The following is an 18,438-nucleotide window of genomic DNA, read 5'->3' on the forward strand; positions in this document are numbered from 1 at the left end:
TATTTTTGGACAACAATCGGGGAAAATGTCGGTTAGGAAAAAAAAAAAAAAAATGGGACGCGTTTCGTTATTCTCTCAGGCAAGTGTGCGTGTATTATGCGTTGATTTTCGAGCAAAGATCTTTCATTTTCTTCTCACTCTCTCTCTCTCACATTTTTTTTTTCTTTTTAATTTCTACGTCTTATCTTTTACTGTCTGTCAGTCGGCGAAGATAAGCGAAACTGGAGATGCACGGAAGGAATTATAATCGTTTCGTTGCATCAAACAGTGACGTAATAATAATTGCACCAACTCACGGTGGATAAATATGATAGCGTTTAGAAGCCTGCCCCTTTTGCCCTTTGTTTCGCGTTTGTCCAATTTCATTTTTGTCGACGACCAAGAAAAAAAAGGAAAAGAAAACTAAAAAAAAAAAAAAAAAAAAGGTCAGAAACCCAAACTCTTGCGTTAGATATGTACATCATTCTTTTCATGCTGATTTTTCGTTCTTCCGTTGCGAGGAGCAAGAAGCATCAAGAATAACGCGCAGTCTTTATTCTTCGCGAGATGAAACGAAGGAAGAAAATATAAAAATGTATTATGTATATATTATATATATATATATATATATATATATATATACACGAATCTTTACGAGCGGAGTGTGTTTCTCACAGCTGTACCATGTTCGTTCCGTTTGATTTCTTTTTTCTTTTTTTTTTCTCTCTCTCTCTCTACTGATTATTCTCTCTCTCATGATAGCTACACAGCAGAAGTACACAGAGGAAAGCAGAAGTAACGAAATAATACGTCGAATAGCAATTGTAGTAGTGGATAATGAAATTTTCTAGTATACCATACCTCGAGGAACGCGTAAACACTGTACTGTTTATCGTATGTATGCAACATGCAAAAGCAAAATATATGTGTTGATGTGTAACCTATCGTGCGTTATTCCTTCTTCAACCATTCTTTCGAATTGTTTTCAATAGGTTCTATATATAGTAGAGTAGCTTTTCTTTCTTTTAAAATGCATCGCGAGTATTATTGTGAAATTAATAAATCAACACGATAATGTAAATCACTGTTATAATTAATTTACAATTCTCTTTGAAAATCGTACTACTTGCGACATGGACGTGCCTAGGATTAGAAATTTTTATTTTTTACGTTCTTCACGCGTTAACAACTTGAAGAATTTACAACTGGATATCTTCCATAAATCTCGGTTAGTTTCGACTGCGAGGAGTTCTTTTTCGCACAATAGTAATTGCCATGTCGTAAACCAAATAGTGCGTGTCAGAAGTGTCGTGGATGGTTTCTAGAAAGCGAAACCTTGGAAAAAAAAAAAATCTTTTGAAACTTCTTTTCAGAGTCCTTTGGCTCGAAATCGGAAACGAAGGGTTCCTTGTAAAAAGAAAGCTACGTGTCAATAATTTACCAAGTATTATACATGTTCTTCACTATATTAACTGACTACATAGTACACTATATTGTATCGTTCAAAAAGTTTGGAACCTCTTGTTACATTATCGAAGACTGATACCTATTTATTTATTCTTCTTCACATTTATTTATTCTATTCACTCTTACATTTATTGTATACATGTACAATTTATATAATTTCACAATATATGTACAATTTGACTGTATACATTTATTGTATACATATACTATTTATAATTTCACAATATATGTACAATTTTGCTGTATACATTTATTGCATACATATACAATTTATAATTTCACAATATATGTACAATTTTGCTGTATACATTTATTGTATACATATACAATTTATAATTTCACAATATATGTACAATTTTACTGCACAGTTTTCTTGACTCTCCTTCGATCAATTCAACACTCGACAACGGTCGATATTTTTCCCGCGCTCCCTCCCGGCCGGAAGCGATGGAATCATAAGTTCCGGCAGCTGCGCGACGCCGCGCCGCTTTCTGCGCACAATTGACGCGGTATCGAACGTATTGATCGGCCGGACCGACGCGCCGACGAAACTGTAGCATTGTAACGTTGTGTAGCCCGGTCACAGTGGGAGGAATACAGTCGGCGAGGTGGCTCTCCAGGCGGGCAACGCTTCCTGAACTTTGAAAATCAATGCCAATGTTCAGCTGGCGCGATAGCTGGGCCAAAGAGAAAGAAACAGCCTGTTGGTCGGGACAGAGAGGGCAGGAAAACGGCAGAGCCCCGGCATATTGATCTGTCTTTTCCAGACGCCTCGAATGCCAGCCACGCTTCACCGTCTGCGCAATCAGAGACCCTGTGGCACTTAAAGCGGATAGACACGCTCGTCTGCTGATCGAATTTCCATTAGCTATGCGTTGTACGCCGTTTGATTCTAGGTAAATGCATTCTCACTTTTTTTCCCTTCCTTTTTCCAAGTTTTCGGACGCGGAGCGCGAAAGAAACGAAAATGACACGGCAAGTGGCAAATTGTAGAAATTGACGTTAGTTTTTAAGGTTATGTACGAGGTGATATGTTTAACGCATCGTACAAAATATTCCGAGTATATGTAATGACTGAGATAAGACACGTTTGGTTAGGTTAGGTTTAGGTTACATTTTCCTTTCTTTCTATCACATGAACGAAAATATAAATTCGACCAAGTATTTGCAGTTTCGTGACGAGGTATAGTTTCAAGGCAAGGATAATGTCGGTAATTTGAAACAGTCACAGAAAATGAAATAAATCTAAATAAAAAGAAAGTTTCCACGATTATTGCGTATTTCCTTTAGCAAGTTTGTTGATCTTTTGCGCTCGCACATACGATATTAGAATTGTAGTAAAAGAACGTGCACATGCACGAAATTAACGAGTAACAATCAGTCTTTCCAATCATAAATACGTGCTCGCTTATTGTTGTAATCAAATAATTTTGTAATCAAATTTTTTTTCCTCGCGATTATTTCATTTTACGAAAGACTTGAGTGATTCGATTAGGCGTGCAGTTTTGTTTGTATACTTTTGAAACATTTTGTCTTTCTATCGTTTTATCGTAAATATCTCGTTTATATATATTATTATTATTATTATTATTGTATTATATTTAATATAATGTATATTTACGATAAAACGATAAAATATACGTATGTATGTATATATTTGAAAAGCTTTGAAATATTATTAATATTCTTAAGTCAGTTTTATATTCTTAATATACTCTTTCTGACTTTTATTAATATTCGAACATTACTGTTCACTCTATATTTACAACAGTGTTATCGAATTAATCATTTTTTTTAACGTGTCAAAGCTTACAGTATCTAAAAGAATACTTATTGCAATGATTCCGTAGATAAATTAGATTTTTATTCAATTATAAAATATGTATTGCTACGTAATTTGTAATTACAATTGTCCATCATTTTATCTTTAATTGAAAAGGCAAGTAGGCAATTTATCTAATTAAAATCGATTTTCCCTCGAAGTGGAAACGGGAAATGCTCGATGTTATCATCGAGCCAGATTGAGAGTATCCATTAAACTATGTGATTTTTCACACACGTGTGTCTAACTAAATTACAACGAACAGGATTCACCCACTTATGTATATTCACCGCTACGATTTCGTCTCACAATCGGTTTTGATTGGTGATTAAAAAGTGGCTAAAAAACGATCAACGTCGAAGAAGGACAATTTAGGAAAATTTTAATTCCTCTTCAGCAGAGCCGCGAACGTTTTAATCGTCAAATATAAAACCTCGAGAAGTTTAACCTCCGAGAGATATAGAGATTTTTTAAGCTGCGTGATCTTTTTATTTTTTCCCCACTCCGCGTTTGCTTCGCTTCTCTTCTCTTTTTCCTTTTTCGTCTCCCATTTATCACCAGAGCCAGGCGAGTCTAAATGAATGAAAGTAACGCGAAAGAACGTCTAACAAGAGAAAATTTTTATTATCAACCGGCCGCCACGTCTATACATTATTCAAGTAGCTGAGAGTTTAATCGATGATTTGAAATTCCAGCCTCGACTTTTCCTTTTCTATCGTTCGTTGCGAATACGACGATAAATATTAATGCCGGCTCTCTCTCTCTCTCTCTTTCTCTCTTTCTCTCTCTCTTTCACTGTATGTTTTGAAATTGTGTTATTGAAGTCTATGAATTATTTTGAATTTTTTACATATCCGCGATATCCCGAGCCGACAGAACTTCGAAATTTTTATCATCGCGTGGTATTTCTCTCTCTCTCTCTCTCTCTCTCTCTCTCTCTCTCTCTCTCTCTCTCTCTCTCCTTTTTCCAATGTTTTAACTCCCACATTTATCCTCGGTTCTATTCCTCGAAACTTTTAAAACTTGGTATTACAAAAAAAAAAAGAAAAAAAAACGTTTCCACGCAAGTAAGAGGAAGCCTGATATTTGTAAATATTCATTGTTCTCAGGCGTTTATGTTAATCAGTTATCGCTCTAACAAGTTCAAATGTTCTTTATAATTGAGTGCTTACGTATTTAAACATTATTCCTCACTGTATTTTTGTTTTTATTTTTATATTATGAATATTTATATATACATATATATATATGGATAAGTTGAAAAGAGTTTTCCCATAGTAAAGGAAACTGTTCTTATTTAAATAAGGTTTATTTATATAAATTTCGAAATGTAAGTTTATATAAAGATTTATTAAACATTTATACTATTTGCATGAAGATTCATAAATATTAGTTATTAAATAAATATAAATTCATTAAATTCGTTTAATTTAATGAATAACATAAATGTTTCATGCAATATATAATTTATGTAATTTTATATATATATATATATGATGTATGAAGTTCAATCTTTGAAAATTATTTTCTCAATTTACAAATAGTGTTAAATTCGCTTCGATATTGTGAGCTTATTAGTAAAGGTGTGCGAGAACTCGAAAATTTCGAGATTCCCGAAAGAATCTGGTTTCCCGAAAATTTCGAGAACCCGGCTACCGTTTCTCGAACTACTCTACAATGCTGTGTAGCAGCCTACAAAATATGTAAATACACAGTTCAATTTCTTCTGCCAGTGAAGTTATTGGAAACACGGATTCTAAGAATGGTGTGACCTGATGTAAACAAACGTGTGACTGCGTGCTTAGTACTTAGGACATTATGTACGCTGTTGAGGAGTGTCGTTAAGAAATTCGGGAAGCTCAGACGTATATTTCCAAATCTGTGTGAATTTAACAAAGATTAAAAATCTTTAAAAAAAATGTCGAGTGATAGTGAGAGCAAAGTTGTGGTAGCAGGAAGTAGTGCAGAAGATATCGTGCAAAGGAAGAAGGTAAAGAGAAGCTCTGTTTGGGAACATTTTCAGGAAAAAGATGATACAAAGGCGGAATGCATACGTTGTTACCATGAATTTAAAACGAAGTATGCGAATACTACTGGTTTATTACGCCATTTGAAGCATATGCATCCAAACATAAGTACATGTACTGGAAAAGAGACTGAATCGATATAAAATTTGTCGCATGTACAAAATGATGCGCGAAAGATTGTTAAACCAAAAGATATAACAGAAGGAATTGCTCGAATGATGGTTCTAGATCTGCGACCTTTCGACATAGTTGAAGGCGTGGGCTTTAATGAATTATTTAAACTTGTTACCAATCCTTTCCCAAATCCTGACTCTTTCAAGAATTAACAATTAAAAAAATGGAAATTAACAATTAAAAAAATGGAAAGTTAAGAAAAAGTTAAGCAGCAATTCGATGAATACCTGAAATTAATATAAATAATTACGTGAACGGTGTCAATGTTTAAAATTTATTTCTACCAATATGTGTATCATATTCTTGTTATGTTATTTTAAATAAAAATGAAAAGGAATACTACTTGTTTTCCGTGGCAAGTGACAAAAAAGAAAAAAAAAAAAAATGCAAGGATTATCAAATACATATTTCAAAATGATATACGACTGTTCGGTAAAATCAATAAATACACACGTTGTGACAAATAATAAACGATGCGCTAAAAAATTGTTTCAGCCAGCAAAGAGAGTTGTTTTCAATTTTAAAAATATTTCCAAAAAAGAGCGTTACACGTTGCCAATGTTGATTAATTAAAAAGAGTATCTATAGTTCTGCGAAGAGAAGTAAAAAAAAATATGTGTAAATCGTTTTCAGAAGCAGAATGCAATTGAGGGACTGTTGCAGGACTGACCCATTTTTAATGGCCATAAAACGCCTTATGGCACCTGTCACGTGACTGGAAAGGACACAATGATAGTTGGCTTGTATAAGGCCCGACTCCAGTGTGCCGCAATAGTCCAAAAAAACAGTTCAGTAAAACAGTACACAAGACAATACACAGCAGCCAGTAAGTACAATACCACAATACCTAACCGTGTAACAAGACTCGACTATCATCACCAAATGATGGATTCTCAAACTTGATATTTTCAATTTAATGTGTTTTTATGATATTTTCATTTAATGTATTTAAAAAAAACAATACAAGAAATAATATATTTGATAATATATTTCTGTATAAGTAATTTTATTAACTGAATTCTATTAACTGCTCTACGTAAATGTAATATTTCTGATTGAAGTGTGAAATAATTAATAAATAATACAATTTTTAGTTTGAAAGTTAAAATGTAAGACAAATATTATATTTTAATTATTACATCATATTCTCATAGACGTATTTTTAAAATTAGAATATTGCAATTTTCTGAAATTCTCCATTATTTTGTAAAATTCCACAATTTCTCTATAGGAATAGAATTCAAATGATGAATTAAATACGAACATTGTACTGACATAATAATAATTATAAATTCAACAATTCGATATGTTAAATATTCACGAATAAAAAAAAATATATATATATACATACGGTGAAATGAAAATTCGTATCCTTCGAATATCTCAAATCAGGTGAAAATAAATTCAACAGTTCAAGGTATTAAACATTCACGAGTAATATATAATTCGATAAATAGATGCGATCAAATGAAATCTCAAAGACATACGCAAGTAGAAAATTTAATGAAGTTATCAAATGAAATGACGATTATAACACGTTCGTGTAGAATTGGTCAGTTTAGTGAATCGATAACGAACAAAGAAGCGGCTCTCTTTAAGGATCGATATTACCGTACACGTATAGATAGATGTTCGCGTAGCCGAGGAACGTGTAGAATGCCTGACGACGTAATGCACGGGTCGGTTTGATTTTCCGCTTTGCCTCGGCCGGAAGGAAAGGTGGATGCTCGAGGGCAACCACCCCTGTTCCAAAGAACAATTCATAACTTTATTGTCATCGGTCATTTCTTGAACTTATCTCTTTGAAACAATTTTTGCCTTTTTTCTCTTCACTGTGCATTTTAAATAAATATTAAATATTAATTATAATTAAATAACTATAATTAAGTAGTAACTAGTATAATTAAATAACTATAATTAAATATTAACTATAATTAAATAACTATAATTAAATAATATCAAATATCAAAAATAAATGTTAACATAAATTATATTTGTTTGCAACGTGTTATTTATATATTTATTTATTTCTTATATTATTATATTTCTTGTATTATTATATTTCTTATATTTATACATTTCTTGTATATTATTTATACATTTCTTTGTCGACGACGATCAACTTTGATTGATTTGGACTTTTGGCTGCTAAAATATTTGGACTGCTAAGTAAATTTTATTTGCAATTCCACTTGAGAGTCGTAGACACAAAATTCCATTTTACTTTAGCAGAAGAAATTAAATTGAATCGCAAAGTAATCGTGTAACTCTAACTTGTGATAATAATATACTTGTTATAATAATTACATACTTGTTATTATTTATTATTATATTATATTATTATATATTTATTTATTAAAATATTATATACTTATTATTTGTTGTTATATTATATTATTAATATTATCTATTAAAATATTATTATATACAATCTGTAATACTACACTGTTTCCTCATATCAAGTATATTACTTAAATTTGCACAGAATTTCACAGTCTATATTATATTATATTATATTATTCTATCTATATTATATTATTATTATTATATTATATATTATATTATTATTATTATATTATACTATATATTATATTATTATTATTATTATATATTTATCTATTAAAATATTATTATATACAATTTGTAATACTACACTGTTTCCTCATATTAAGTATATTACTTAAATTTGCACAGAAATTCGCAGTCTATATTATATTATTATTATTATTATAATATTATTATGTTATTATTGTATATACTATATATTATACTATATATTATAGTATATATTATATTATTATTATTATATATTTATCTATTAAAATATTATTATACAATTTGTAATACTATACTGTTTCCTCATATCAAGTATATTACATAAATTTGCACAGAAATTCGCAGTCTATATTATATTATTAATATTATTATATTATTATATTATTATTATTCATATTATTTTATATATACTATATATTATACTATTATATATATATATATATTATATTATTATTATTATTATACATTTATTTATTAAAATATTATATACAATCTGTAATATTACACTGTTTCCTCATATCAAGTATATTACTTAAATTTGCACAGAAATTCGCAGTCTATATTATATTATTATTATTATATTATTACACTATATTGTATTATTATTATTACATATTTATATATTAAAATATTATTATATACAATCTGTAATACTACGCTGTTTCCCCGTATCAAGTATATCGCATAAATTTGCACAGAAATTCGCAGTCTACTTACAATATCATTAACGATAATTTTCGTTTGCCATTGCAGAAAGAAACGCGGCGTTTTAGAATACTTGGACTTGTGCACGGATCCTCCTCCCATTCCTTCGCACGCATCTTGTTACACGAGAATGCACTCGTACGCGCAGTCAGCGTGCGATTGCTATTGCAGAACTCGCGTGCCGATCGCCCGGCGAAGGGAGGAAGTTCACTCTGATAGAAGTCGCGTCAGGGGGTCCAGGAGTCCGGTTCTTAAAATGGAAACTGCGAGAACTGCTGCTAAAAGAGTTCCACTGATCGCGGCGAAGGTCGTTGACGATGAGCAGGTAATGCAGGTAATGATAACACGAATATCAAGATCGATTGAAACAATGAACAGCAATGAACAATAACGTGACACGAGATTGACGAAAGTAATGATAATAAAATAATATATTTTATAATGACATAATTTCATTATTATTTATATTATTTATATTATTTTATATTATTATCATTATTTTATTAAAATGACATATTGTTTAATGATATAATTTTATTATTATTTATATTGTATTGTTAGTATGTATTATTATATTATATATTACCATATTATTATATTATTTATATAAATAATTATTATATTTATATTATTTTATTAGGTATTAAAACCAAATGACCAAAGCAATGATAGTAAAGTGATATATTGTATAATGACATAATTTTATTATTATTATATTATATTGTCATTATATATTACCATATTATTATTCATATTATTTTATTAGGTATTAAAACTAAACGATCAAAGTAATGACAATAAAATGATATATTGTATAATGACAATTTTATTATTATTTGTATTATATTGTCATTATACATTATTACCATATTATTCATATTATTTTATTAGGTATTAAAACCAAATGACCAAAGCAATGATAGTAAAGTGATATATTGTATAATGACATAATTTTATTATTATTATATTGTCATTATATATTACCATATTATTATTCATATTATTTTATTAGGTATTAAAACTAAACGACCAAAGTAATGACAATAAAATGATATATTGTATAATGACAATTTTATTATTATTTATATTATATTGTCATTATACATTATTACCATATTATTCATATTATTTCATTAGGTATTAAAACCAAATGACCAAAGCAATGATAGTAAAGTGATATATTGTATAATGACATAATTTTATTATTATCTATATTATATTGTTATTATATATTACTATATTATTATTTGTATTATTTTATTAGGCATTAAAACCAAATGACCAAAGTAATGATAGTAAAGTGATATATTGTATAATGACAATTTTATTATTATTATTTTATTAGGTATTAGAATAACATAGAATTGACGATGAACAGGTATTGCAGATGTAAAAATTGATTGAAATAATGAAAAACAATGAACAATAACTTGATACAAGATTGACGAAAATAATAATAAATAATGATAGTAATATAATGATAATATAACATAATATATGTAATATATTATCGATCAGATCAAAATACTGATATTTAATAAAATTTATGAAATGAAACGATTCGAAATTGATTAAGAGTTTGTTTGAAAGACAAAAGATGATTTTACTAACTATCGAGGCACTTTGACTTTCAGTGGAATATATAGAGATTATTTTTCAGAGAAAGAGGCTATATATTTTTCTTGTTTTCAGCTCGACAGCAAGAGGTCCACCGTAACGGTTCCTGTTTCCCCAGTTCTCAGTCCAGAAACAACGGCTGCCCTCGAGAATGTAGAGAAACTGGTCAAAGACGCAGAGATTCAGATGAAGGAAATAAGTATGAACGTCAGCCGTGGTCGTTTTCAAAGCTGCCTAAATGTGTGAGTGTTTTATAAACATAAATGTGTGTTTTAATTAAAAAAAAAAATAATAAAATAAAATAAAATACTTTGTGTTTTAATTAAAAAATAAAATAAAATAGTTTCGATTCAATGGTTTAGTTACAGTTTAATTAATTTCGTTGCAGTTTCAAATTCAAATTTATATACTGCCGCAGAAACATCTGCAAACTCCTCTGTCTAGATCTCTGAAACTCTCGTCACCTCTTTCTTTATTTCTCCCCTTCGAAAAGACTGAAACCCTTTCGTCGTCCATATTTTTAACAAAGATCAATCTTCCAGACGTCCGGACGAGGCGACGTTCGACGACGAGAACGATCAATTGCTGTACGTACGTGAGCGTGTCGCTTGTAAATTCCAAGAGGCGAACGGCTGGATCGATACGGACTCCGGAAACAGCCATCGGTTCGCCAACGAGGAACGCGACCAGCCAACCAGCAAAAGACTCGTCGACCTCTCGGCTCCGAAATTCCAAATTTCCGCGGACCGTTACGAAGAATTCTCGCGACAGAGGAGGCTGGACATTCGGAGACTGGGGCTAGCCTCGTCTCGCTCGGTGGACGAGCCAGAAAATGACGACATGGTAAAGAAGATTGACGATGGAGTGCGCTCTCCAAGGAAAGGAACGGAGAGAGACGAAAGAATGGATGTATTCTCAGTTCAGATCGGCCCCTCGGTGAACATCAAAGGGGACCTAGTCGCCCAGAATTTAGCAAACATTCACATCTCGCCAGATCCAAGTTTCACTCGGGAGAATCAGAATATCGGGACTTACGTGGTTCGTCGCGATTCCTGCAAGAGAAACGAGGCGAGGCGAGAGAAGATCGCGAGGATGGTAGAAGAGGATGAAGACGCTGTAAGATTGAAGAAGCCTGACGGCGGGATATCAGATTCTGATAGATCCTCTGTTCTAACGAACATTGAGAAGCTAGAGAAACACGTGGAGAATGTATGCGAAGCAGACGGATCGTTGGCGATGAATTCCGATAATATTTCCGAGAGAAACCTCGAGTCGATCTCTCGCGACGAAGGTAGAAATTTGGAAGAGCCGAAGGCTACTCTTCCCGAGGAGAAAGTAACTCTGAAAAGCGAGCAGAAACAGGTGAGATTCGAGGAACGATGCTCGGAGAAGGAGGAGAAAGAAATCACCAATCCCTCGGTAACAGAGTGTCGTGAAAATCGGCTAGAAATGGAAGAGGATGCTACGAGAATCTCGGAAGAGAAGAATCTAAGAACGCGAACCGAACGACGTAAATGCTCTCTGAAGCAGTTCGAAGCGAACGACGAACACGTCCCGTTGTCGAGTAGAGAGGTAGCGGAGAAACACAAGACGAGTAGAAAGGAACACAGAGAGACCCGTGAAGATCGGCGCAAAGGTATAGAGGAACGTTTTGCAAATATTGTTCGAGCGTGTCGCGACAGGGGCGATGAACGTTCGAAGTGTCGTGACGACGACGAAGATAGCAACGTAGTTTCGCCCTCGTGTACGATCTCTGCGGAAAGTTCCGACGAGTCTCACCCGGATAGTCTCGATCTGCGTTTCTACGAGCCTTCCGTAAACGAGCTGGACGATGTTCTGGCCTCCTACGACGAGATAATTGGGAACATTGTTCAGTCGACGAGAACGATCGATGAATTTCTTTCGCGGTCAGAGTTGCGAGAGTATTGCGTAGATGATGACGGGAGTAATCTGGTGTCCTCGGACAGAGGGAGAATCGAAGAGACAGAGGTGAAATCGGCGGCAGCACGAGAACGAAGTTTGTCGATTGATTCGAAGGGACGTCGCGGCCAAAGTTCGAGGGATAAATTAAAGAAAGTAGGAATGCCAGCTCGAAGCAGACATTCCGAATCACTGAATCGCGACTGGATCGATGGCCTGTTACTGGTTGCGAGTGGAAGCTTGAACGAGGAGAGGGATCTGAAAGAAATGAACTTCGAGGATGATATGGCGAAGAGGAGGGGCGAGAGGCCTGCGATGAAAACAAGAGATATAAAAATGAAAGATCGGCTGGACCGATCGGATCGATTAGCCGAGGAGAGGAGAGCCTCGAGCGAAACTAGCGAGACAATTGACAGGCAAACGTTCCCTCGTAAAGCGCGTTTATTTCGAATTGTGAACGATAGCTCCAGTCTGACTGCCTCCTCGATCTATCCACTCACCTCCAGCACCAACAATACAAGATTGTCGGACGAGACGTCGAGGTTGTCCAACAACGACGAGCCTGTCAAGGAGGGAACGATTTCGAAAATAAATCCTTCAGAAACGAAGGGAGACTCGCAGAATGTTCCTTTGGATGTTTTGAAGGGGATCAAACTGGAGAGTTTCATTGACAGGGCGAAGAACGTTCTCAGCGTGAATGAAATCGTTGTACCGGCGGTGATTAAAAGTTTGCTGGAGGCGGCGTATCCTGAAAATCTCAGATCACCGATTACCGAGCGTTATTCACCGTGTAACAACGTGGATTCCAACGTTCGAACGGCGGAGGGGAAATCGAACGACGAGTCTGAGAGGCGGGATTCGCAGTTGGAACCTCCGTTGAATTCTGAGGGGAGACGCAACGGAGGAGAGCCTACCTCGGATAAATCGGTTTTAAAGTGTGGCGAGATGGCGTCCAGAGACGAGGAAGCGGATAAAATAGGTTGCTGCATCGAGGGAAGCTCGGAAACAGGGGGCAAAGTACTCGATGGTACGAGAAGTAATTTCGAGAGGAGCAATGAAAATAGCGTGGACTCGCGGACGAACAAGAATTTGATCTCCACGAGAACCGAGTCCAATGTCGCTGACGAGTCAACCAAGTCAGGTGAACCAAGTCGAACTTCTGGAACATTAGAGGATGACTTGCTGCACGACGTTGGCAAAGAAGAGACGAATTTGATGGAAAATGCCGGCGAAAGCGAGGAGAATTTGAAGCGTGATGATTCTGAAGCTTCGAACGAGAACTTGGTAGCCAGTGAAAAAGTAGAAAATCTCGTGGAACCGCCGTCGATTGAGAATACAGGGAACGACGACGGCTTCGTGAAAAGAATCACACAGGATTCGTCCGATTCTCTGCGCGACTGCGCGTCCCTTCGATCCTCCCTGAGAAATCTTTCGAGATCCTCGAGTAATAACAATACGAAACCTTCGTGTGAATTTGAACGGACAGAAAGGTGTAACGCGACTGACGATAAAATAGAAAATACGAATAATCCGCGTTTTGACAGTGTGGAGAGGGAGAAGATCTTATCGGAGGTGTATGATGAAATGAACAAGAAGCTCTTCTCTTCCACGTGTCTCGATACCAACACCAACTGTTCGAGCTTCCTTGATCAACAAAGGTAATGCCAATCAACAGGTAAATTTTTTTATCAAGCAACATCTAATAAATATTGTTGCTAATTAATATTAATTTATAAACGATTCGCGTGGATCGGGATTACAGTAGATTGACTAATTCTCAACACATTGTTGATCACTTTAATTGTGAGTATGAAAATGAAACAATCTAAATAAACTTCAATTTCATTACTTTATTTATATAGGATGAATTTAAATAAAACTTTGTACATATATATATAATTTTTCTCTTACATATATATATATATATATATATATATATATATATATATAAAATTTTATAATTTTATAATTAAACATAAATATTGTACATATATATATAATTTTTCTCTTACATATATATATAATTTTATAATTTTATAATTAAAATATATTAAAAACAGAACAATAAATTTTTAATTAAAATATATCTTATTTTATAATTAAAATATATTAAAAATAGAACAATAAATTAAAATATATTAAAATATATTTTATAATTAAAATATATTAAAAATAGAACAATAAATTTTTTTATGTGAACAAGAAGTCCAACGTCTTTCGTACACGTAATTCTAATTATGAGAAATCGCCAGAACAAATATTTTATTTATCTTTTTGTCTCATTTGATTGTTTGTAAATTTCTTTTTGATTAATTTGTAAAAAATGTTACATCATTCTCCTTGCAGATTTTCCAACGGTATATCTGCAATATCTACGATACGATCAAATAAGGTAGGAAATATTTGTTTAATTCTATTGACGTATTGCCAATGTAATAATTAAACGGCAAGTATTTGTACAAATTCGTATTTTCACGAATTATACCTTAAGAAATAAAACTCCGAAATTTGTTTTGTTTAATAAATATTATAACGAGCGTTATAACTTCGTTACAACATACTTGTTACAAAATGCTTGTAACTTCAAATATTTATATATTTATCCATAAAATAAAGAAATAAATAAAAATCTACTTTTTAGTAATGGTCCAGCATTAATTTATTTAGCAGTTCTTCTAAAGTTTTTTGTTTATTAAAAATATATTGCCGCACTCACATTTATACAAAATTCGCATTTATTAATTTCTAATTTCATGCATAAAAGATTTCCACGAAAAGTAAAAAAGAAGAATTATAATACTATAGTATGTAATTATTTATTTTTATATTTAGAATATAGTTTATAAGTATTTATTTAATAATATATTTATATTTAATGATATAAGATATAAATATTTATTTAATAATATATTTATATTTAATGATATGGTATATAAGTATTTATTTAATGATATATTTATATTTAATGATATAGTATATAAATATTTATTTTTATATTTAGATTTTATTACTTTCAGGATGCTTCGTAGTAATTTTGCCCCATCATTTTAGGTTGAAATTTCGTCTGATGCATCACATTCCGAAGGGGAATTATACATGCCAAGTTCCGGTTCTTATTCTCTCGGTGAAGTTCGCATGCTGACAAAGAGTCGATCAGACAGCGAAAACACTGATAATTTCGATAGCAACGTCGCTATTTTCGTTACGAAAGAGATGTTGACTTCTTGGAGCAAATCTTCAAAGGTGACAAAATCACTTCAATAATAATATGTGAAACAATAATATTAAAATTAAGTAGATAAAAAAATAGTTAAAATTATTTAAACTCAAACATTAGAATTATCATAAATCAAGTAAATAAAAATTACTTAAATTTAAATATTGTATTGCGACGATATCGACTTTTAATTCTATTAAAAACTACTATTTTTTAATTTCTTAATCGATTTGTGTCCAGTCCCTCGTGCAAAGCATGGGAGAAATTTAGAATTGCTGATTTGATCGAGAAGGCGCAAGGTGTATCTCGACGCGAGCCACGTACGTTTCAAATATTACAATTGAAGATGCAACAGCGGTGACGCACCTCTTATTTATGATTTGAGAAAATGATCATCGAATGCACACGATGAGAAATATCGTCAAGATACTGTAAATAGAATAATGATTTTAAATAAACGTATTGTATGTCGGATGGTTGTACGGTATCGTGTAATTAAGCATAAATAATGTGGAACGTGCTTGTCATTATTATATCCTAGCTAACCTGTGATCATTTATTACACAGTTTCAAATAAACAGCGATAGTTCTAGATATGCACAAAGGTTGAATCCGATAAAGTAAATGCACTTTGTACACCGTGTGTAAAATGTACACGATTAAACGGAATGCAATAGTACCGTGGTGTATTTTTTAAACGATCCAAACATAACCTAACATTTCGGGGGAAAAATATGAAGTTAGTTGACGCGAGAATCTTATGAATCAACGCATTAATAACGTGCAGTTTTCCTACGGGGTATTTTTGGTAATGATGTACTATATTTAATGGATAAAAATTATACTCAACACAAGGGAACCACGCGGGAAAAAATGAGCGACAAGAATGTCATCGGTTACTCGATATCTGAGAAAAAGCGGCAGAAATTTAATTGGAACGATTTTTGTAGTGTCTGTGAGTCTGAAGGGTTTCTATTAAAAATGGTAAATAATTTTCAGACATTCCCGAATTGTTATTAAATAATTATTCGTAGCAGTACGAGGTTATGTATATATGCAAATGTTCTATGTATACTTGTACATTTGATGATATATTTTACAACTGATTGCAGATTGATATAAATTCTGATCTTGAATCTCAGGGACCATTTCATGTTTTTATATATAAAATGACAGATAAACTAGCGCATGCTGAATATGGCGATCAAAATGTATGAATAAATTTTTTTCTCACATCTGTTGCTGTTACCATTACCTTTTAATTTGTTCACTCATATTTTAGGCCAAAGCAATCATTTCGAGAATGAAAGAATACTTCTGCCAACATCCTGAAATAATAGTTATCGACCCTTTGGACAATATTAGAATTTTAATAAATCGTTATAAATCATATGAGATTCTGCAAGAACAGCTGCGACTCGATGGTAAGAATTGTTGGTAGCAAATGCAATTTTAACAATAACTGACGATTGTCGATTACAGTTAATAAAGTTTTAAGCAATAAGTTGTTGATTCTAGCTTATGTGTCTGTATTGTAGATGTATTTACTCCGAGATTTGTAGAAATCAAAAGTAAAAGTGCCGTTGAGAATATATCACTGTTAAGAATGGCAGGTATTAAGTTCCCATTTCTTTGCAAACCACTTGTTGCTCAGGGTTCCAATGATGCACATAAGGTATTTCATAATCATCACAGAAGGTACAAACATCATTTAAAAATTAATAATATATACGTATGCTTTCTTAGATGATGGTGATTTTTAATGAAGAGGGTGTGAAGGATTGTCAGCCTCCTTGCGTGGCTCAGGAATTTGTCAACCATAATGCAATACTATATAAAATATATATAGTTGGAGAGAACTTTCACGTAGTTGAAAGACCTAGTTTCAAAAACTTTTACGAAGAAGACTGTACTGCATTGAACACAATATTTTTTAGTTCTCACGATATATGCAAAAGCGGCTCCAGGTCAAAATGGTCAATTCTTACGGAAGAAGACATTCCATTAACAGTAAAACCAAGACATGAAACCTTAGAAAAGATTGTTAAGAGAGTTACAGAACTCTTTGGATTACTTTTGGTTGGTGTGGATGTTGTTATTGAAAATCATACTGGAAAATATGCAATCATAGATGTAAATATGTTTCCTGGGTATGATAGTTATCCCAATTTTTTTGAACAATTAGTAAGCTGCATTAAGAAATTGTCAATGGAGAACAGAGATTTGCAGCAACATTCTAAAAATTATACATTAAAAAAATGTTTAAGCGATGATTTAGATTCTGGCTTTGAAAGCGATGAGAAGAAAAAATATTCTCCAAAGGATAAATAATACAGAAACATGAAAGTTAAGGAGATTAATGAATACATCAAACTGATATTCCAGTTCACTATATTTCTAACAAGTACAAAGTGATATAATTTGATGAATCAATATACACTTGTTTTTATATAATGGCTTAATTTATGTTTATTTTCAAAGACATTTAAAACTGTTACAGCAGATCTGCGTTTTGTGACCAGAACTACTTGCTTCTTTCTAACATTTTTGGGTTGTTTATTCATGATAGTTATTATAGGGAGAGATTAATTTTGTTTACTGTCTACATCGAAATTTTTTAACAAATTAGCCCACTGTGGTAAGAAACGCATGACTGCCAAAGAATATTTTGTATTTTTCACTTGTATACTATATTTGCATAAATGGTTAAATAAAACAGCTCTGGGATTAATGTATGTAACGTATGTTTATAAATTTACATTTTCATTGTGAGGTATAAAATTGTACATTAAAACCACTATGAAAATATTAAAAATGCATAATAAAAGGGTTATTGAATACTATTGTTATTTGTTCAGACAATCTTCTTGTATAATTGCTCATTTTATCTTTACAAAACTATAAATATAAATTCTATACGCTTAGAGAATAATGTAATATATTTTATTACACTT

General features: G+C 32.4%; 2 protein-coding genes across 5 annotated transcripts; both read left to right on the forward strand.

Annotated features, from left to right (window-relative positions):
- The first annotated feature begins 1,815 nt into the window (after nucleotides 1–1,815).
- On the forward strand, nucleotides 1,816–15,958 carry LOC122536484. 4 transcript variants are annotated; one of them, XM_043668887.1, is made up of 8 exons: nucleotides 1,816–2,342; nucleotides 6,103–6,295; nucleotides 8,779–9,064; nucleotides 10,423–10,589; nucleotides 10,890–13,925; nucleotides 14,614–14,659; nucleotides 15,319–15,510; nucleotides 15,725–15,958. In XM_043668887.1, the coding sequence occupies exons 3-8, from the start codon at nucleotides 8,861–8,863 to the stop codon at nucleotides 15,752–15,754; spliced, it is 3,675 nt and encodes a 1,224-aa protein (XP_043524822.1). In that variant the 5' UTR covers nucleotides 1,816–2,342; nucleotides 6,103–6,295; nucleotides 8,779–8,860; the 3' UTR covers nucleotides 15,755–15,958. The 4 variants fall into 4 exon arrangements, with proteins under 4 accessions (XP_043524822.1, XP_043524821.1, XP_043524819.1 ...); XM_043668886.1 differs by lacking the exon at nucleotides 6,103–6,295 and having other exon boundaries at nucleotides 10,890–13,067; nucleotides 13,110–13,925; XM_043668884.1 differs by lacking the exon at nucleotides 6,103–6,295.
- On the forward strand, nucleotides 15,807–18,327 carry LOC122536487 (inositol-tetrakisphosphate 1-kinase-like). The gene is made up of 5 exons (XM_043668889.1): nucleotides 15,807–16,468; nucleotides 16,597–16,695; nucleotides 16,767–16,908; nucleotides 17,023–17,159; nucleotides 17,231–18,327. The coding sequence occupies exons 1-5, from the start codon at nucleotides 16,313–16,315 to the stop codon at nucleotides 17,813–17,815; spliced, it is 1,119 nt and encodes a 372-aa protein (XP_043524824.1). The 5' UTR covers nucleotides 15,807–16,312; the 3' UTR covers nucleotides 17,816–18,327.
- Nucleotides 18,328–18,438: the final 111 nt, after the last annotated feature.

Source organism: Frieseomelitta varia, unplaced genomic scaffold (genome assembly GCF_011392965.1).
Source record: "Frieseomelitta varia isolate USP_RPSP 00005682 unplaced genomic scaffold, Fvar_1.2 scaffold_841, whole genome shotgun sequence".
In the NCBI taxonomy this organism is placed as follows: domain Eukaryota; kingdom Metazoa; phylum Arthropoda; class Insecta; order Hymenoptera; family Apidae; genus Frieseomelitta; species Frieseomelitta varia.